This window comes from Salvelinus alpinus, chromosome 2, assembly GCF_045679555.1.
Source record: "Salvelinus alpinus chromosome 2, SLU_Salpinus.1, whole genome shotgun sequence".
Classification (NCBI taxonomy): domain Eukaryota; kingdom Metazoa; phylum Chordata; class Actinopteri; order Salmoniformes; family Salmonidae; genus Salvelinus; species Salvelinus alpinus.
In genome coordinates this window covers 8142037-8164911 of record NC_092087.1, presented here as the reverse complement: position 1 = coordinate 8164911, position 22875 = coordinate 8142037, and the positions used below count along the sequence as shown (strand labels likewise).

General features: G+C 45.1%; 1 protein-coding gene across 1 annotated transcript in view; it reads left to right on the top strand.

The window, feature by feature from the left end:
* Positions 1 to 22646, top strand: part of LOC139553396 (sodium- and chloride-dependent taurine transporter-like) — a 41375-nt gene extending 18729 nt beyond the window's left edge. The window contains exons 5-14 of the mRNA XM_071365678.1: positions 1415 to 1547; positions 2395 to 2529; positions 2986 to 3089; positions 3249 to 3373; positions 5562 to 5674; positions 8489 to 8626; positions 12314 to 12416; positions 13153 to 13253; positions 20860 to 21030; positions 22057 to 22646. Coding sequence (XP_071221779.1) covers positions 1415 to 1547; positions 2395 to 2529; positions 2986 to 3089; positions 3249 to 3373; positions 5562 to 5674; positions 8489 to 8626; positions 12314 to 12416; positions 13153 to 13253; positions 20860 to 21030; positions 22057 to 22215 — 1282 coding nt within the window. The 3' untranslated portion in view covers positions 22216 to 22646. The remainder of the gene's footprint in view (positions 1 to 1414; positions 1548 to 2394; positions 2530 to 2985; positions 3090 to 3248; positions 3374 to 5561; positions 5675 to 8488; positions 8627 to 12313; positions 12417 to 13152; positions 13254 to 20859; positions 21031 to 22056) is intronic.
* The last annotated feature ends 229 nt before the right edge of the window (positions 22647 to 22875 follow it).

Below are 22875 nucleotides of genomic sequence, written 5' to 3'. Positions count from 1 at the left end.
GCCCCCTTCCCCACCTCTCCCCTATATCCCCTTCCCCACCTCTCCCCTATATCCCCTTCCCCACCTCTCACCTATATCCCCTTTCCCACCTCTCCCCTATATCCCCTTTCCCACCTCTCCCCTGCTGCCCCCTTCCCCACCTCTCCCCTATATCCCCTTCCCCACCTCTCCCCTATATCCCCTTCCCCACCTCTCACCTATATCCCCTTTCCCACCTCTCCCCTATATCCCCTTCCCCACCTCTCACCTATATCCCCTTTCCCACCTCTCCCCTGCTGCCCCCTTCCCCACCTCTCCCCTATATCCCCTTTCCCACCTCTCCCCTGCTGCCCCCTTCCCCACCTCTCCCCTATATCCCCTTCCCCACCTCTCCCCTATATCCCCTTCCCCACCTCTCACCTATATCCCCTTTCCCACCTCTCCCCTATATCCCCTTTCCCACCTCTCCCCTGCTGCCCCCTTTCCCACCTCTCCCCTATATCCCCTTTCCCACCTCTCCCCTGCGTCCCCCATCCCCACCTCTCACCTATATCCCCTTTCCCACCTCTCCCCTGCGTCCCCCATCCCCACCTCTCACCTATATCCCCTTTCCCCACATCTCACCTGCTTCCCCCTCCCTCCCCACCTCTCCTCTGCTTCCCCCTTCCCCACCTCTCTCTGCTGTCTCTTCCCCACCTTCCCCACCTCTCCCCTTTCCGCTGTTTCTTCTTTCCTCTCCCCTTCTTCTCCTTTCCTCTCCCCTTCTTTTCCTTTCCTCTCCCCTTCTTCTCCTTTCCTCTCCCTTGCTTCTCCTTTCCTCTCCCAAAAGTCATGTTTATCTGGTAGCGCTGGCAGTGTGGTTAGTGAACGAATGCTTAGGCAAACACAAACACAGGGCCAGGAACAGGTAAACCACTCTTAACTGAGAAGAGTAGAGAAGAGACTGTCTGGCTGGACCTGAAGGACAAGCTGTAAACTGATATTTAGATAGACGCCAGCCAGCCGTCTACTCTGTCATGTCTGGTGTTTTCATTGGGCTTCTCTGAAACATCCACACACGTTGTACCTTTTGTGAAGGATTCTAGGGAAGTGACCTTTATCTGAGGACTGCTGTGTAGTACATGCTTTATAAAAAGCAGGTTCTGGCCCTTGTCATAGCTGACTTGGTCAAATTCTGGCCCCTTGTTATAGCTGACTTGGTCAAATTCTGACCCCTTGTCATAGCTGACCTGTTAAAATTCTGGGCCCTTGTCATAGCTTACTTGGTAAAATTATTGTCTCTTGTTATAGCTGACTTGGTAACATTCTGGGCCCTAGTTATAACTGGCCACGAAAATCTATGGGACGTAGTTATAGCTGACCTAAAAACTCTGGGCGTCCTACTAATCTAACATCAAACAAGTCTGACTGTGTGTGTCCTCTCTTCTCTCCATAGACGTAATGTCCTCAGCATCTCCAGTGGCATTGATGAGATCGGGGAGGTCAAGTGGGACCTGGCCCTCTGTCTGCTGGGGGTCTGGGTCATCTGCTTTTTCTGCATCTGGAAGGGAGTCAAATCCACCGGAAAGGTGAGCTGGGATTCCATTTCTGTCCATTTCCGGGTTTTATAAAGCCCTTTATCAGCAGTTGTCACTTAAGTTACCGGCCTAGACCACAAAGAGCAAACAAAGCAGAAGTGATGCAGCAGAGGCCATCTATACTCCCCTATATATGGTCTATAGATGCTCAAACTATCAATTTGGTTGATATGCAACAACTTTCTTGGTTTAAGTTTAGGATTACGCTAAGTTTAAGCGTTAGGGTTTGGCGGTGATAGTTACTCTGTTATTCCTCCTGTTTGTCTCTCTATCTCTGGGCTCTGATGCTGCCTAGTTTATCATACATCTTAAGGAGATACACCAAATTGTACAGTCTGCTACTATAGTACAGGCTGTCACTATAAACCAAGAGCAGTTTCCCACAGTGCATTTACATCTCAGTATAACGAGTGTAGACAAGAGCCAGACCAGTCACAGCAACACCCGCGGGGACTGCTAGGAAGCTGGATCGATCCCAGACACCTTGTCTTATTGCCCCAATCTCATTTATTCATTGGTTTAGGCTGATTTATGTTTCCTTGTCCCTCTAAGCTGTAAGTTATCCGGTATCTGCGGTCTTTGGTTCCTGAAAAGGGAAGCGTAGAGTCAGCCTTCACAAAACAAGAGGCGAGAGTATAACAGAAAGGATTGGATCGTGATAAAAGATGGTCTTGTGACAGCCTGATTCTAACAGTTAACTTTAGACTGTCTCAATGTCATAACACATACGATTTGAAGTGTTTTTAACAAAATAATGATATTGTTTGTGAGATCTACACTAATAATGTGTAAATCTACTGATACATTGTCTCACGTTTTGTCCTCTGTTTTCCTACAGGTTGTTTACGTCACCGCTACCTTCCCCTTCGTCATGCTAATCATTCTGTTGATTCGCGGCGTCACTTTGCCAGGAGCATCTGAAGGAATCAAGTTCTACCTGTACCCAGACCTGCAACGTCTCAAAGACCCCGAGGTAGAACCACCTAGCCTTGCCTGCCCTGCCCTGCCCTGCCCCACATTGTCTGGGGACTTTATTCATCTATCTATTCATTTAGCAGCTGTGGCCGGGATTCAAACAAACCACACTAAATCCTGGCATAAATCTAGAATTTTCAAATACTTTGAGTTTAATATTTGATGTTATCTTAAAAAAATCGCCATAATGAATAGAAAAGGAGATAAAGGTCAACCTTGATTTATGCCCCAAGATAATGTAAATGTGGTGTAGTTGGCAGTAAAGCAAATTTTCAATGTTAGTCCATTGACAAACGTGATTCTCCTGGGATAAGCAAACATGTGTAGAGAAAATCTGTCAAAATACTACCCAAAATACTACCATAATAATAGCCAAAATAGTCAAAATACTACCCAATGTATCCCAAATCTTGCGCCTCAGCCTTCGTGTCTACTTCTCCCCTTCTACCTCCAGGTTTGGATTGATGCTGGCACTCAGATCTTCTTCTCCTATGCCATCTGTCTGGGAGCTATGACGTCACTGGGGAGCTACAACAAGTACAAATACAACTGCTATAGGTGAGTGTCAGCGCCAGGGGGGCGGGAGGGAGGTGATGGTTGTGGGGCCAAATCCAGTGGTATAAAAAAGAAAAATGGGTAACAAAACAAGACAAAAAGTGGGGGATCTAGGTTCCTTTTGTGTTCATTAACAACCTCCATGACATATGTGTGATATAGGGACTGTTTGCTGCTGGGAGGCCTCAACAGCGGTACCAGTTTTGTGTCTGGCTTCGCAATATTTTCCGTCCTGGGCTTCATGGCACAAGAGCAAGGGGTGGACATTGCCGATGTGGCAGAGTCAGGTACGAGGTGGTCAAAGTGGCAGTGATGGTGGGCGCTGCTACTTAAAATAAACAAACAACAAATAAACAAACAAATAAACAACAACAGTTGCTGGTTCTATCCAACAGAAATAATACAAAATCTTAAAGACACTAGATAAAGTTAAATGTAATGAAAGAAGTGGATTTATTTTTTGTTAAAAACGGCATCAAAATATGGAAGTTTCGGCAATTGAACACTCGTTGACAGAAATAAAATAGCAAGTTACAGTATAAAAACAGCTTACTGTGAGAAAAATTTTCAGTGCTTCTGTATGACGTGGATTTCACAGAGTTGGATCTGGTTGGATTCTTCAAGCAATCAACTGAAATGCTGGTGAAAAAAAAAAAAGGTTTTACTTTTAAATTGGATCTTATCCAGAACGCTAGGGAGCAAAGAGTCATGCCATGCTTGAGAGATCCATCATGACCTTTTCTTCTCACGTTCACCAGGAGATTTAAGTGTCCTGTTCCAGCCTGTTCCAACAGATATCTACTGTATGAGAGTCAGTAATCAAAGGACATCTTGTGCCAAGTTAAAACAAAACAAAAACAAAGAAGTCTGACTCATGGGTACTTAATTCTGTATTTAAGGTCTAGCATACTGATCCATATTTTCCAATGTTATTTTCAGTTCAGTGGTTGATGCCCATTGTGGATTCTATACGTTCTGTTTTCTCATTGTAAACGTATTGTGTTGGGGCAATAATAATAAGCATGATTTATCAATTACTTTGAAAACTTCATTCTTCTTCTACTGTGGATTTACAAGAGACATGCATCAGTGTTGATGTTTTTAGTTTATTTCTTCTGTAATTAAGAAAAAAACACCCCTCATTTTTCCTCTGGTAAGAAATACATTATAATATGACATATGGGTCTTTGTTTTTAATACACTGCAATCCAGTATTGTTGACCCCCCTCTGACAGTGTTTAGTCAGTCTGGACAGTCTGCTTTGGCCTTGAACACACTCTATCGCAGTCCAGGAAACTGTACAGGGCGTTGCTGCCTGAATACAGAGATGCAGTGAATGTATGTAGGAAAATAAATATTTTCTTCACATGGATGAAACTAATCTAGTTGATTAGTTGACTGTACGAGAGTAATACTACTGTGAGTAATTTAATAGAAGTAATCCAACTGTGTTTCGACAGGAGAGTTTTGGTTTTGTGATACCATATTGAAGCTTTACACCTTGTGCTGTAAGCACTGACTGGGGAGAAGAGGCAGGTTTGTCTTAAACTGTTGCAACTTGATCCTGAAGAGGTTTTATTTGAGGGAGATGCAGAGTAGATCCAGATTGGTACCAACGCTGAGGGTGATACAGTTCTGCAGGCGCCGCTGTTACCCGCTAGACCAGCCTCAAGCACGAGAGACGCTTTTATTTAGTAACTATTAGTACTGAAGTAACAACGCCAGTTCCCGCCAGTCTGCCAGGTAGTCATGTCGTGTTTGGTTGGATGCCTATTTTAACAGTTAAACCAACTTTATACTATGTGTTTGCTGTTCTTCCTGTTTTGTTTTTTTAACTTCTGTCGTAACAGGTTATCCCAACGTTATAACGCCACGTTATCGAGACGTTGCTATAGTTACAATCGAGAAGAGGCGCCGTATGTTGCCTCTGATCCTGTCGTTGTTATTATATACTATATATTCTACTATATACTATACTAGTCATGTTATGTACTAGCCTATATATTCTACTATATACTAGTCATGTTATATACTAGCCTATATATTCTACTATATACTATAGTAGTCATGTTATATACTAGCCTATATATCCCTCTAGTGTAGTGTAATTGTTATTGATACAGTTGCTGATATTGGATGAACATCGTACTGCTATTGTAAGACTACGTTGACCTTCTTTGATAGTTATTTTCATAACATGAATACCTAGTCTTACCAGGAACCATAAGTTAAGAGACAGTTGACAATGCATTATACTTACATGGCCTTAAGTTTGTGATTGTAAGGATAAGATGAGACGAGACGAGGCAGATTTTACACCTTGAGGATTTCTTTATTTCTTAACATTCGAGTTTGGTCTGTGCTATATTTGGACGCACCATGGCGGCATCAGACCAAATCAAACGATAGAACCCTGGTTTCTAATTGTGTTTTCTCCACTTCCCCATCCCCCTCTCTCTTCTTGTTCCTCTCTAGGTCCTGGCTTGGCCTTCATTGCCTATCCTAAAGCTGTGTCTATGATGCCGCTGCCAACCTTCTGGGCTATCCTCTTCTTCATCATGCTTCTGCTACTGGGTCTCGACAGTCAGGTCAGTACTATACTCATTATGAATCAAGAATCAGAATCTGAGTCTGAATCAGTCAGGTCAGTACTATACTCATTACGAATCAAGAATCAGAATCTGAGTCTGAATCAGTCAGGTCAGTACTATACTCATTATGAATCAAGAATCAGAATCTGAGACTGAATCAGTCAGGTCAGTACTATACTCATTATGAATCAAGAATCAGAATCTGAGTCTGAATCAGTCAGATCAGTACTGTACTCATTATGAATCAAGAATCAGAATCTGAATCTGAATCAGTCAGGTCAGTACTATACTCATTACGAATCAAGAAACAGAATCTGAATCTGAATCAGTCAGGTCAGTACTATACTCATTATGAATCAAGAATCAGAATCAGAATCTGAGAAAGACAGGTCAGGTCAGGTCAGGTCGCTATGACACAGTAGTAAGCAAGTTTATTTATACCAGTCATATGAACACTGAGAGGATGCAACTTAACACATTTGATGGACTCATAAAGGGAAGTTGTACGTTTCAGTCCGTTTATTGATATGAGTCATATGATTGCTGAGATGGTGAAGCTATATCATGGGTGGTCTGAGCTACATATATTATCATGCATACACATGTACTGACTACCGTAGAACCCTGTACATATCTATCACAAGAAACTTTTACATATCTATACATAGGTGTCTGGGATTCCATAGACTAACATTGACAGGTTTGAATGTATTTTGCGAGTGTACAACACAACACACAAGTAGAATGTGCTACTATAGAACTAGCTTTGTCTAGAGACTCTAGTGTACACCTGGTAGGTGGTAGTTGAGGACACTATGAAAGCAGGAGAGGAAAAACGAACACGAATTCACATTGCTGCAGCAGTTGTAGCTAAAACATAGTGTCTCTAATCAGTCAGATCGTCTGTAGCCAACGCCCCCCGCGTGGCGCTTGTTTTGACTGTGTCGGAGGCGGGACTTCATTAGAGCTGTCAAATTCACAAGTGGCTCCCAGCATTATACCTAAAGCGGACATTGCCATTGGCTCAACGGCGTCGCATGAACAGAAATCCCAGCCTTGTTTACAAGTTGGAACACTGGAATGTGAGATGTTATCTACCTCGATTAGACTGATAGAAATCCTCATTATTTTGTTTATACATTTTTCAATTTGAGTGTATTTATTTCTATAGTAGCCTACACTTTCTCGTTCTGAATTTCTAACTCAAGTGGGGTGGGTGTGGCTTCGATGCAATGATCGCAAGAGCAAGCTGCTCACACGATTTGAAGGCTCCGACACCGCCAAAACACCTGCTTGGACACCACCAAAACACCCGCTTGTACACCATCTAAACACCCACTTGGACACCGCCAAAACACCCGCTTGGACACCGCCAAAACACCCGCTTGGACACCGCCTAAACACCCGCTCCGACACCGCCTAAACACCCGCTCAGACACCGCCAAAACACCCGCTTGGACACCGCCTAAACACCCGCTCCGACACCGCCTAAACACCCGCTCAGACACCGCCTAAACACCCGCTTGGACACCGCCAAAACACCCGCTCAGACACCGCCTAAACACCCGCTCCGACACCGCCTAAACACCCGCTCAGACACCGCCTAAACACCCGCTCAGACACCTCCTAAACACCCGCTTGGACACCGCCTAAACACCCGCTTGGACACCGCCTAAACACCCGCTCAGACACCTCCTAAACACCCGCTCCGACACCGCCTAAACACCCGCTCCGACACCTCCTAAACACCCGCTTGGACACCGCCTAAACACCCGCTCAGACACCGCCAAAACACCTGCTTGGACACCGTCTAAACACCCGCTCCGACACCGCCAAAACACCCGCTTGGACACCGCCTAAACACCCGCTTGGACACCGCCTAAACACCCGCTTGGACACCGCCTAAACACCTGCTTGGACACCGCCTAAACACCCGCTCCGACACCGCCTAAACACCCGCTTGGACACCGCCTAAACAGCCGCGATGCGGGTGTCTGCTATCGCCGGTTAACACCTGATCTGATCGAATCTAGACCTTGAAGCCGCTTTCTCAGAATAGCTGGGTGACTTGATACAAGAAGTGATAGGTACAAAAAAAAAATACACTGTTTACTGGCAACTGCTGAGAGTTGTGTGACTGACAATTAAGTTTGTCACCCTCAACAATATCAGATTTCTCTGTGCTGGTGAAATGCAACCCTCTGCTAAGTCATTAATCCTTAGTAATATATATGCTTTCATCCAAAACCAATTACAGTCATTCTTGCATACATTTTATATATGGGGTGGCCACAACAGGAAATGAACGCACAGCCTTTGGTGTTTCAATGCTCTTCCAACTGAGCCACACAGGTCCACTATTTTGATACAAGAAGGCAAATGTATTACATACAATTATTTATACTACCCAGGTACATAACACATTAAACACAAAAGCAATGTTTTAAGTGAGATGTTAGGGCTCGCCTGAAGCTGAAAAAACACCACAAGGCCTAACTTCACCTATGAGCACCACAAGGCCTAACTTCACCTATGAGCACCCCTACAAAAATGTGCATTAGTTATAATCCACATAATAATTCACATTTCCTGTTGCTGCAGGATTATTTTCCTGCTGTAGCAAACTGGCTCAAATTAAAATCCTACATATCTGTATGTTTCAAACTTTCTCAAACAGCCTAATTCAAATGTATTTGACCCCCCCCCCCCCCCAACCCTGATCACAACACTGTTAGCCTATCAGACATTGACCGGTATAGTATGTTAACTGAGTATTAATGAGATCTCTTGTCTCTATCTTTCTGTCCCCAGTTTGTGGAAGTGGAAGGACAGATCACTTCCTTGGTGGATCTGTATCCCTCCTTCCTAAGGAAGGGTTACCGTCGGGAAATTTTTATAGCTATTGTGTGCTCCATAAGCTATCTTCTGGGACTTACCATGGTTACTAGGGTAAGCTATCTTCTGGGACTTATCATGGTTACTAGGGTAAGCTATCTTCTGAGACTTACCATGGTTACTAGGGTAAGCTATCTTCTGGGACTTACCATGGTTACTAGGGTAAGTACTATCTTCTGGGACTTACCATGGTTACTAGGGTAAATACTATCTTCTGGGACTTACCATGGTTACTAGGGTAAGTACTATCTTCTGGGACTTACCATGGTTACTAGGGTAAATACTATCTTCTGGGACTTACCATGGTTACTAGGGTAAGTACTATCTTCTGGGACTTACCATGGTTACTAGGGTAAGTACTATCTTCTGGGACTTACCATGGTTACTAGGGTAAGTACTATCTTCTGGGACTTACCATGGTTACTAGGGTAAGTACTATATTCTAGTAGTGTACTTTCACGTTTTACACTGATATCATTTTATTGTAGTGGTGTTACTGAAGTTAGGTCTAGTTAATGTACTTTCCTACACAATATATTATATTACAAATGTCCAGTCTAGTCAACTACTTTAGCTACCACCCTTAATGAATACTAAAGGATCTGAGTAAAGTTATTTATATCTAATATTATACTTTGACCTAATATGGTACTGTGGCCTCTGCTATTACTGCTGTCTCCGTTATCAGCTTCCATAACAATGCAGGCTATAGACATATTAGGGCATAACTTTCAATACAATATACAGCACCACATGTGTAGTACAGTAAATAGCTACACCCGGATGCAGTGGTTCCCAAACAGTGGTACAAGGGTCCCCAGGGGTACTCAGGTCAGAACCAGTGAGTACAAGTTTGGGAACCACTACTGCCCTAATGAATAGAACAAAGTATTACGGGGATAAACCTCAGAATTCCCCCAGCAACAAGAGTCCCAAAACAACAGCTCCACTTCCTCTTTTCCTCCCTTCTCATGCCAGCCAGTCCCTCATAATAGCCCCACTAAATATGCTGCTGTACTATCAGAGCTTCCCTGTAGCCTACGGTATGGTCTATTTAGAGACGCTTCTGGCTCACACGCTTAAATCGCTGTCTTTTATCTCCACTCTTTCTGAAAATCCTCCCTGCCTCTCGGCCTCACAATGTAGAAACAAGCATGTGATTCCCCTCAGGCAGGCCCCCTAGACAGCCAGGGAGTCAGGGACTTACTGCTTTATCAAACTTTTTTCCATGACATCACAATCTCATGCTGCCTCTCACTGAGTGCTCTGTTGGGCTATTCCGTTGGAACACTGGACGGCTCAAGGTTCTGTTGGGCTATTCCGTTAGAACACTGGAAGGCTCAAGGTTCTGTTGGGCTATTCCGTTAGAACACTGGAAGGCTCAAGGTTCTGTTGGGCTATTCCGTTAGAACACTGGAAGGCTCAAGGTTCTGTTGGGCTATTCCGTTGGAACACTGGAAGGCTCAAGGTTCTGTTGGGCTATTCCGTTAGAACACTGGAAGGCTCAAGGTTCTGTTGGGCTATTCCGTTAGAACACTGGAAGGCTCAAGGTTCTGTTGGGCTATTCCGTTGGAACACTGGACGGCTCAAGGTTCTGTTGGGCTATTCCGTTAGAACACTGGAAGGCTCAAGGTTCTGTTGGGCTATTCCGTTAGAACACTGGAAGGCTCAAGGTTCTGTTGGGCTATTCCGTTGGAACACTGGAAGGCTCAAGGTTCTGTTGGGCTATTCCGTTAGAACACTGGAAGGCTCAAGGTTCTGTTGGGCTATTCCGTTAGAACACTGGAAGGCTCAAGGTTCTGTTGGGCTATTCCGTTGGAACACTGGACGGCTCAAGGTTCTGTTGGGCTATTCCGTTAGAACACTGGAAGGCTCAAGGTTCTGTTGGGCTATTCCGTTAGAACACTGGAAGGCTCAAGGTTCCGTTGGGCTATTCCGTTGGAACACTGGACGGCTCAAGGTTCTGTTGGGCTATTCCGTTAGAACACTGGAAGGCTCAAGGTTATGTTGGGCTATTCCGTTAGAACACTGGAAGGCTCAAGGTTCTGTTGGGCTATTCCGTTGGAACACTGGACGGCTCAAGGTTCTGTTGGGCTATTCCGTTAGAACACTGGAAGGCTCAAGGTTCTGTTGGGCTATTCCGTTAGAACACTGGAAGGCTCAAGGTTCTGTTGGGCTATTCCGTTAGAACACTGGAAGGCTCAAGGTTCTGTTGGGCTATTCCGTTGGAACACTGGACGGCTCAAGGTTCTGTTGGGCTATTCCGTTAGAACACTGGAAGGCTCAAGGTTCTGTTGGGCTATTCCGTTAGAACACTGGAAGGCTCAAGGTTCCGTTGGGCTATTCCGTTGGAACACTGGACGGCTCAAGGTTCTGTTGGGCTATTCCGTTAGAACACTGGAAGGCTCAAGGTTATGTTGGGCTATTCCGTTAGAACACTGGAAGGCTCAAGGTTCTGTTGGGCTATTCCGTTGGAACACTGGACGGCTCAAGGTTCTGTTGGGCTATTCCGTTAGAACACTGGAAGGCTCAAGGTTCTGTTGGGCTATTCCGTTAGAACACTGGAAGGCTCAAGGTTCTGTTGGGCTATTCCGTTAGAACACTGGAAGGCTCAAGGTTCTGTTGGGCTATTCCGTTAGAACACTGGAAGGCTCAAGGTTCTGTTGGGCTATTCCGTTAGAACACTGGAAGGCTCAAGGTTCTGTTGGGCTATTCCGTTAGAACACTGGAAGGCTCAAGGTTCTCTTGGGCTATTCCGTTAGAACACTGGAAGGCTCAAGGTTCTGTTGGGCTATTCCGTTAGAACACTGGAAGGCTCAAGGTTCTGTTGGGCTATTCCGTTAGAACACTGGAAGGCTCAAGGTTCTGTTGGGCTATTCCGTTAGAACACTGGAAGGCTCAAGGTTCTGTTGGGCTATTCCGTTAGAACACTGGAAGGCTCAAGGTTCTGTTGGGCTATTCCGTTGGAACACTGGACGGCTCAAGGTTCTGTTGGGCTATTCCGTTAGAACACTGGAAGGCTCAAGGTTCTGTTGGGCTATTCCGTTGGAACACTGGAAGGCTCAAAGTTCTGTTGGGCTATTCCGTTAGAACACTGGAAGGCTCAAGGTTCTGTTGGGCTATTCCGTTAGAACACTGGAAGGCTCAAAGTTCCGTTGGGCTATTCCGTTGGAACACTGGAAGGCTCAAAGTTCTGTTGGGCTATTCCGTTAGAACACTGGAAGGCTCAAGGTTCTGTTGGGCTATTCCGTTAGAACACTGGAAGGCTCAAGGTTCTGTTGGGCTATTCCGTTAGAACACTGGAAGGCTCAAGGTTCTGTTGGGCTATTCCGTTAGAACACTGGAAGGCTCAAGGTTCTGTTGGGCTATTCCGTTAGAACACTGGAAGGCTCAAGGTTCTGTTGGGCTATTCCGTTAGAACACTGGAAGGCTCAAAGTTCCGTTGGGCTATTCCGTGCATTCCACAGGTCACATTTATAAGTGAGTGATCAAAAACATAATAAAGATTAGGAAAAGTTTCACGGCACACCGGTTAGAAACAATTGATGTAGGAAACAAGAGTGTCACTTGGAATGCAAACCTGTGTATTCTCCCACCACTAGCCTAGGGGCCAACACACTCTCCAGCCCTCTACTACAGTATACTGACTTCTACTGTGTCTCTAGACTGTACATCTACCTATGTATGCTACATTTACACATGAGCCAAGCCCTAAATCCTGCCTGTTTCTCTCTCCCACAGGGTGGCATGTATGTGTTTCAACTCTTCGACTACTATGCAGCCAGCGGAGTGTGCCTTTTGTGGGTTGCATTCTTTGAATGTATTGCTGTAGCCTGGGTTTATGGTACGTATGCTCTGGAACAAAATTCTCTGTATAGAAACTGTGAACATTCAACGTCCTCAAGCTCTATGTCAGTTAAATATATCATTTTACATGTTAGTCAGGTAACAGATGTTCTTAACCAGAGCAACATACAGGAGCAATTCGGGTTATGTGTCTTCCTCATGGGCACATCGACAGATTATTTTCTTCTTCACCTAGGCCGGTTCGAGGATTCGAACCAGCAACGTTTCGATTTACTGGCCCGTTGTCTTAAGCGCTAGGCTACCTTTATAATACTTTACAATCAGGTTTTACAGTTCTGTCTCGAGTGCAACAAATATATTTTACCTTTGTTACACTTTATTGTTGCATTATATCAACTGACAGTGCCCAAATAGACCTAGAGTTAGACCCAGAATGTGTGGCAGTGTCCTGGCACAAAGACATGAATGAGACACACTATAAGTGGGGAAATCTGTCTGATTTGACATTTATGTCGTGTCATTATTTACATTTGACATTTTGGTCATTTAGCGGACGCTCTTATCCAGAGTGACAGTTAGTGCATTGATCTTAAGATAGCTAGGTAGGACAACCACATATCTCAGTCATAGTAAGTACACTTTCCCCCTCAATAAAGTCAGAACTAGAAGTGAGGGGGGGGTGAAGTGCAAGTGTTGGTTCAGGATTTTTTAAATGTTCGATTTTTTTGTGTGACCAAAATGCTCCCTATTTAACTATGTTCTCCTCCCGTCAGGCGTTGATAATTTCTATGATGCGATTGAAGATATGATTGGCTACAGACCAAATCCCTGGATGAAATGGAGCTGGTCTGTGATCACGCCTCTTCTTTGTGTGGTGAGTCTATGTTAATTGGAAGGCTCAAGGTTGTGCCCTGGTCAAAACAAGAACTGACCCTGTATATAGCTACTGACCCTGGAACTGTCCCTGGAACTGACCCTGTATATAGCTACTGACCCTGTATATAGCTACTGACCCTGGAACTGTCCCTGTATATAGCTAGTGACCCTGGAACTGTCCCTGTATATAGCTACTGACCCTGGAACTGATCCTGGAACTGTCTCTGTATATAGCTACTGACCCTGGAACTGTCTCTGTATATAGCTACTGACCCTGGAACTGACCCTGTATATAGCTAGTGACCCTGGAACTGTCTCTGTATATAGCTACTGACCCTGGAACTGATCCTGGAACTGTCTCTATATATAGCTACTGACCCTGGAACTGTCTCTATATATAGCTACTGACCCTGGAACTGACCCTGTATATAGCTACTGACCCTGGAACTGTCCCTGTATATAGCTAGTGACCCTGGAACTGTCCCTGTATATAGCTACTGACCCTGGAACTGATCCTGGAACTGTCCCTGTATATAGCTACTGACCCTGGAACTGTCTCTGTATATAGCTACTGACCCTGAACTGACCCTGTATATAGCTACTGACCCTGGAACTGACCCTGTATATAGCTACTGACCCTGGAACTGTCCCTGTATATAGTTACTGATCCTGGAACTGTCCCTGTATATAGCTACTGACCCTGGAACTGTCCCTGTATATAGTTACTGACCCTGGAACTGACCCTGTATATAGCTACTGACCCTGGAACTGTCCCTGTATATAGTTACTGATCCTGGAACTGTCCCTGTATATAGCTACTGACTCTGGAACTGACCCTGTATATAGCTACTGACCCTGGAACTGATCCTGGAACTGTCTCTATATATAGCTACTGACCCTGGAACTATCTCTGTATATAGCTACTGACCCTGGAACTGACCCTGTATATAGCTACTGACCCTGGAACTGACCCTGTATATAGCTACTGACCCTGGAACTGTCCCTGTATATAGTTACTGATCCTGGAACTGTCCCTGTATATAGCTACTGACCCTGGAACTGTCCCTGTATATAGCTACTGACTCTGGAACTGTCTCTGTATATAGCTACTGACCCTGGAACTGTCTCTGTATATAGCTACTGACCCTGGAACTGTCCCTGTATATAGCTACTGACCCTGGAACTGACCCTGTATATAGTTACTGACCCTGGAACTGTCCCTGTATATAACTACTGACCCTGAACTGTCCCTGTATATAGCTTACTTACTTTCTCCTGTTCTTCTTATTTCTATTTCTCGTGTGTTTTTGTTTCTACTTGACTCTTACTGATATTAATGCTGCATTGTTGGGAAAGAGCAAGAAAGGCCTTTCACTGTACTAGTGCACGTGACAATAAACACTTGAAACGAGAGGAAGAGGGAGAGGGAGAAGAGGAGGAGAAGACTGGATGAGAGGAGGGTAGAGAAGAGAGGAGAAGACTGGATGAGAGGAGGGTAGAGAAGAGAGGAGAAGACTAGATGAGAGGAGGGGAGAGAAGAGAGGAGAAGACTGGATGAAAGGAGGGGAGAGAGGATAAGACTGGATGAGAGGAGGGGAGAGAAGAGAGGAGAAGACTGGATGAGAGGAGGGGAGAGAGGATAAGACTGGATGAGAGGAGGGGAGAGAAGAGAAGAGAAGACTGGATGAGAGGAGGGGAGAGAAGAGAGGAGAAGACTGGATGAGAGGAGGGGAGAGAAGAGAGGAGAAGACTGGATGAGAGGAGGGGAGAGAAGAGAGGAGAAGACTGGATGAAAGGAGGGGAGAGAGGATAAGACTGGATGAGAGGAGGGGAGAGAAGAGAGGAGAAGACTGGATGAGAGGAGGGGAGAGAAGAGAGGAGAAGACTGGATGAAAGGAGGGGAGAGAGGATAAGACTGGATGAGAGGAGGGGAGAGAAGAGAGGAGAAGACTGGATGAGAGGAGGGGAGAGAAGAGAGGAGAAGACTGGATGAAAGGAGGGGAGAGAGGATAAGACTGGGTGAGAGGAGGGGAGAGAAGAGAGGAGAAGACTGGATGAGAGGAGAGTAGAGAATAGAGGAGAAGACTGGATGAGAGGAGGGGAGAGAAGAGAGGAGCAGACTGGATGAGAGGAGGGTAGAGAAGAGAGGAGAAGACTAGATGAGAGGAGGGGAGATAACAGAGGAGAAGACTGGATGAGAGGAGGGGAGAGAAGAGAGGAGAAGACTGGATGAAAGGAGGGGAGAGAAGATAAGACTGGATGAGAGGAGGGGAGATAAGAGAAGAGAGGAGAAGACTGGATGAAAGGAGGGGAGAGAACAGAAGAGAAGACTGGATGAGAGGAGAGAAGAGAGGAGAAGACTGGATGAAAGGAGGGGAGATAACAGAGGAGAAGACTGGATGAGAGGAGTGGAGAGAAGAGAAGAGAAGACTGGATGAGAGGAGTGGAGTGGAGAGAAGAGAAGAGAAGACTGGATGAGAGGAGGTTAGAGGAACGAGAGGAGAAGACTGGATGAGAGGACGGGAGAGGAGAAGATTGGATGAGAGGAGGGGAGATAACAGAGGAGAAGACTGGATGAGAGGACGGGAGAGAAGAGAGGAGAAGACTGGATGAGAGGGCGAGAGAAAAGAGAGGAGAAGACTGGATGAGAGTAGGTTAGAGGAACAAGAGGAGAAGACTGGATGATAGGACGGGAGAGAAGAGAGGAGAAGACTGGATGAGAGGAGGTTAGAGGAACGAGAGGAGAAGACTGGATGAGAGGACGGGAGAGAAGAGAGGAGAAGACTGGATGAGAGGAGGTTAGAGGAACGAGAGGAGAAGACTGGATGAGAGGACGGGAGAGGAGAAGATTGGATGAGAGGAGGGGAGAGAAGAGAGGAGAAGACTGGATGAGAGGAGGGTAGAGGAACGAGAGGAGAAGACTGGATGAGAGGAGGTTAGAGGAACGAGAGGAGAAGACTGGATGAGAGGAGGGTAGAGAAGAGAGGAGACGACTGGATGAGAGGAGGGGAAAGAACAGAAGAGAAGACTGGATGAGAGGAGGTTAGAGGAGCGGGGGGAGGGGGAGAGGAGAGTTAGACAGTAGACCAGTTCCTATCAGAGCTTTAGGGCTAGGGTCTTAAATTGTGTGGTGGGGTGCGGGGTTTTATGATAACTTGCCTAACAACAGTGGCTAGGTCTCCCTCTCTAAAGCCCTATCATTTCTCTGTAAGGTCACATTCACTCCTGTGTTGCCCTGCGTCCTTGAAGGTTAAAGGGTAACTAACTGGTGGCTGGTGGTAAAACTGTGTGTGCGGTGCTGGATTAAAACTGTTGAGGCATTTGGGAAATGTGGTGCTTGGCTCCGTCTTTAGGCTAATCTCATTTAATCCCCTTAACGACCAGGAAACACAGCGCTAATTGTTCTCATGAGAGGGACTAAGAGGAGACTGAGGATCATTTGAGGAGAATGAGACGGACTAAGAGGAGACTGAGGATCATTTGAGGAGAATGAGTCGGACTAAGAGGAGACTGAGGATCATTTGAGGAGAATGAGAGGGACTAAGAGGAGACTGAGGATCATTTCAGGAGAATGAGACCGACTAAGGGGAGACTGAGGATCATTTGAGGAGAATGAGACGGACTAAGGGGAGACTGAGGATCATTTGAGGAGAATGAGACGGACTAAGGGGAGACTGAGGATCATTTGAGGAGAATGAGACGGACTAAGAGGAGACTGAGGATCATTTGAGGAGAATGAGACGGACTAAGAGGAGACTGAGGATCATTTGAGGAGAATGAGACGGACTAAGAGGAGACTGAGGATCATTTGAGGAGAATGAGACCGACTAAGGGGAGACTGAGGATCATTTGAGGAGAATGAGACGGACTAAGGGGAGACTGAGGATCATTTGAGGAGAATGAGACGGACTAAGGGGAGACTGAGGATCATTTGAGGAGAATGAGACGGACTAAGGGGAGACTGAGGATCATTTGAGGAGAATGAGACGGACTAAGAGGAGACTGAGGATCATTTGAGGAGAATGAGACGGACTAAGGGGAGACTGAGGATCATTTGAGGAGAATGAGAGGGACTAAGAGGAGACTGAGGATCATTTGTGGAGAATGAGACCGACTAAGGGGAGACTGAGGATCATTTGAGGAGAATGAGACGGACTAAGAGGAGACTGAGGATCATTTGAGGAGAATGAGAGGGACTAAGAGGAGACTGAGGATCATTTCAGGAGAATGAGACGGACTAAGAGGAGACTGAGGATCATTTGAGGAGAATGAGACGGACTAAGAGGAGACTGAGGATCATTTGAGGAGAATGAGACGGACTAAGGGGAGACTGAGGATCATTTGAGGAGAATGAGACGGACTAAGGGGAGACTGAGGATCATTTGAGGAGAATGAGACGGACTAAGGGGAGACTGAGGATCATTTGAGGAGAATGAGACGGACTAAGAGGAGACTGAGGATCATTTGAGGAGAATGAGACGGACTAAGGGGAGACTGAGGATCATTTGAGGAGAATGAGAGGGACTAAGAGGAGACTGAGGATCATTTGTGGAGAATGAGACCGACTAAGGGGAGACTGAGGATCATTTGAGGAGAATGAGACGGACTGAGGAGAATTTGAGGAGAGTATATGTTTATGAATGTGTGTTACTGACAACCCTGATGTTATTGTGGTGGTGGTAGACACCATCATTAGATATGGCAGTAGCCTTATTATCAATTTCAGACCTTACAGTGAAATGCTGAATACAACAGGTGTAGTAGACCTTACAGTGAAATGCTGAATACAACAGGTGTAGTAGACCTTACAGTGAAATACTGAATACAACAGGTGTAGTAGACCTTACAGTGAAATGCTGAATACAACAGGTGTAGTAGACCTTACAGTGAAATGCTGAATACAACAGGTGTAGTAGACCTTACAGTGAAATGCTGAATACAACAGGTGTAGTAGACCATACAGTGAAATGCTGAATACAACAGGTGTAGTAGACCTCACAGTGAAATGCTGAATACAACAGGTGTAGTAGACCTCACAGTGAAATGCTGAATACAACAGGTGTAGTAGACCTCACAGTGAAATGCTGAATACAACAGGTGTAGTAGATCTTACAGTGAAATGCTGAATACAACAGGTGTAGTAGACCTCACAGTGAAATGCTGAATACAACAGGTGTAGTAGACCTCACAGTGAAATGCTGAATACAACAGGTGTAGTAGACCTCACAGTGAAATGCTGAATACAACAGGTGTAGTAGATCTTACAGTGAAATGCTGAATACAACAGGTGTAGTAGACCTCACAGTGAAATGCTGAATACAACAGGTGTAGTAGACCTCACAGTGAAATGCTGAATACAACAGGTGTAGTAGACCTTACAGTGAAATGCTGAATACAACAGGTCTAGTAGACCTCACAGTGAAAGACTGAATACAACAGGTGTAGTAGACCTTACAGTGAAATACTGAATACAACAGGTGTAGTAGACCTCACAGTGAAATGCTGAATACAACAGGTGTAGTAGACCTCACAGTGAAATGCTGAATACAACAGGTGTAGTAGATCTTACAGTGAAATGCTGAATACAACAGGTGTAGTAGACCTCACAGTGAAATGCTGAATACAACAGGTGTAGTAGATCTTACAGTGAAATGCTGAATACAACAGGTGTAGTAGACCTTACAGTGAAATGCTGAATACAACAGGTGTAGTAGATCTAACAGTGAAATGCTGAATACAACAGGTGTAGTAGATCTTACAGTGAAATGCTGAATACAACAGGTGTAGTAGACCTTACAGTGAAATGCTGAATACAACAGGTGTAGTAGATCTTACAGTGAAATGCTGAATACAACAGGTGTAGTAGACCTTACAGTGAAATGCTGAATACAACAGGTGTAGACCTTACAGTGAAATGCTGAATACAACAGGTGTAGTAGATCTAACAGTGAAATGCTGAATACAACAGGTGTAGTAGATCTTACAGTGAAATGCTGAATACAACAGGTGTAGTAGACCTTACAGTGAAATGCTGAATACAACAGGTGTAGACCTTACAGTGAAATACTGAATACAACAGGTGTAGTAGATCTTACAGTGAAATGCTGAATACAACAGGTGTAGTAGATCTTACAGTGAAATACTGAATACAACAGGTGTAGTAGACCTCACAGTGAAATGCTGAATACAACAGGTGTAGTAGACCTTACAGTGAAATACTGAATACAACAGGTGTAGTAGATCTTACAGTGAAATGCTGAATACAACAGGTGTAGTAGATCTTACAGTGAAATGCTGAATACAACAGGTGTAGTAGACCTCACAGTGAAATGCTGAATACAACAGGTGTAGTAGACCTTACAGTGAAATGCTGAATACAACAGGTGTAGTAGACCTCACAGTGAAATGCTGAATACAACAGGTGTAGTAGACCTCACAGTGAAATGCTGAATACAACAGATGTAGTAGACCTTACAGTGAAATGCTGAATACACCAGGTATAGTAGACCTTACAGTGAAATACTGACTTACAGGCTCTAACCAACAGTGCAATTTTAACGGTTACGGCTTGTTTCATTGCATTCTTATTACCAAAATAAAAACAATATGTTAAGCTATTTTAGTTTAACCACAGCAGGGCCTTAAAATAAGGACAACTCAGAGTATGCTGTTCAGTTCTTCTGAAATAGAATACATTTTCTTCATATCATGTTTCTTTAGACCTATCTAAAATAAATAATTGATTTATTGTGATGGTGTCGGCTTTATTACATGGATTTATTAGACTTTTTAACATGTAGATGTTCCAAAGGTCTGAATCAGTGGCTTGTGTGGAAGCCAGGAGATGCTAAATGTGTTTATGTTAATTGTTTATGTTATTTAACGGTCAATTACCGTGAGACCGACAGTTATTTGCTTGACAATCACCGGCTGACGAACTTTCGTGACCGCCACAGCCCTAGTCAGAACAAACTGTCCATTACATAAAACAACGCCCAACCGTTTCCTGATTGTCAGACAATGGAGAATATGAGTTATCAGAAATTCATCAACCCTCCCTTATGTAGCTTACTGTTTACAGCTTGTTTTTCTTAGCTTACAGTGTACACAGTGTACATACCACATGTGATTTGTGTAAACCTCTACATGTATATCCTGTTTATCATCTGTATATCCTGTTTATTGTGGCAGCACCATTTCACCAAGTCAAATTCGTGTACATGCAAAACAGGATATACAGACAGATGATAAACAGGATATACAGACAGATGATAAACAGGATATACAGACAGATGATAAACAGGATATACAGACAGATGATAAACAGGATATACAGACAGATGATACACAGGATATGCAGACAGACGATAAACAGGATATACAGATGATAAACAGGCTATACAGACAGATCATAAACAGGCTATACAGACAGATGATAAACAGGATATTCAGATGATAAACAGGATGTACAGATGATACACAGGATATGCAGACAGACGATAAACAGGATATACAGATGATAAACAGGATATTCAGACAGATGATAATGTATTTTGAGAATAAAGGTGATTCTGATTTCCATTGTTGTTTGTCTCTGCCTCCAGGGTTGCTTCGTCTTCTCCTTGGTCAAATATAAACCTTTGACGTACAACAAGGTTTACGAGTACCCCGACTGGTCAATCGGTGTGGGCTGGACTCTGGCCCTGGCTTCTATGATCTGTATTCCTATGGTGGTGGTCATCAAGATCATCCAGTCTGATGGACCACTCATAGAGGTTAGTACTCAATCCCCATAGCCCCTAGACTCTGGCCCCTACCACTAGGCCCCTACCCATAGACCCTACTCCTAGACCCTGGCCCCTACTCCTAGACCCTGGCCCCTACTCCTAGACCCTGGCCCCTACCACTAGGCCCCTACCCCTAGACCCTGGTCCCTACTCCTAGACCCTGGCCCCTACTCCTAGACCCTGGCCCCTACCACTAGGCCCCTACCCCTAGACCCTACTCCTAGACCCTGGCCCCTACTCCTAGACCCTGGCCCCTACTCCTAGACCCTGGCCCCTACTCCTAGTCCCTGGCCCCTACCCTTAGACCCTGGCCCCTACTGCTAGACCCTGGCCCCTACTCCTAGACCCTGGCCCCTACTCCTAGGCCCCTACCCCTAGACCCTGGCCCCTACTCCTAGACCCTGGCCCCTACCACTAGGCCCCTACTCCTAGACCCTGGCCCTACTCCTAGACCCTGGCCCCTACTCCTAGACTCTAGCCCCTACTCCTAGACCCCTACCCGTAGACTCTGGCCCCTACTCCTAGACCCCTACCCGTAGACTCTAGAAGCCTACCCCTGGCCCCTAGACCCTGGCCCTTAGACCCTGGCCCCTACTCCTAGACCCAGGCCCCTAATCCTAGACCCTCGCCCCTACCCCTAGACCCTGGCCCCTACCACTAGGCCCCTACTTCAAGACCCTGGCCCCTACCACTAGGCCCCTACTTCTAGACCCTGGCCCCTACCACTAGGCCCCTACTCCTAGACCCTGGCCCCTACTCCTAGGCCCCTACCCCTAGACCCTGGCCCTACTCCTAGACCCTGGCCCTACTCCTAGACCCTGGACTCTACCCATAGGCCCTTACCCCTAGACCCTGGCCCCTACTCCTAGACCCCTAACCCTAGACTCTGCCCCCTACCCCTAGAACCCTGTGGAGGTCTCATGTCCATCCATCTATAACAGATAGTATAATCATACTTGTATATTGGTATTTACTGTGAAGTTAAACATAGCTTTTCTTTTTTTCTCCCTCCAGAGGATCAAGGCTGTGGCGGCTCCGCTAGGAGGTGCTAGCTCCCGTCCAGCCGACCACCGTTCTAAGGGCAAGGCTTGCGAGCTGGCCTACCCGCTGGACCCTAACGGGAACAACGGCCTGATCAAGCCCACCCACACTATTGTAGAAACCATGATGTGAGCTGCTCTCTGTGAGAGGAAAGATTTTTTTTTTTTTTTTTTTTTAATACCCGCTTTCTATGTTATTATACTATATTATCGCTAAACTAGTTGTAGGACCAGGTTTACATGTATCTGCACTAGGACGGTTATTTTTTTTTGTTTTTTTTTTCTACAGAGGAAGTTACATTATTGGGTTTCCTGTCTATGTTTGAAATATTTTTTATTAAACTATTGTTAAGAATATTACTGTTATTACGATTGGATGAAGTTAAAAGTAAAAAAAAAAAAAAAAAAAAGAGATCTCCAAGTCACATGGAGCAGCAGTATCTCATAAGAACAGAATCAGACGTTCCTACTTCTTTTCCCCTGTAGAATTATAAGTGGTTTGTCTATATTTTGGCGTGGATACTTAAAAAAAAAAAAGGCTTTATAAAACCCGGAAGAATGAAATCTGTGTCGTGTTTTGAGCTGTAACATTTGACTATGTGATGTTGATGTATCTAGATCAACCTAGTTGCTCTCAGCTTTAACTAATGTCTATAGTACGATAATATCGTGGAGGTGGTGCCTCTTGTATACAGTGAGATTAGTCGAGTGTATTTGTCGTTGATGTTTGTTGTAAAAATTACAGCTGAACCTGAACGTACCTCCACTACTAAGCTGAGTTCAGGGTCCAGAA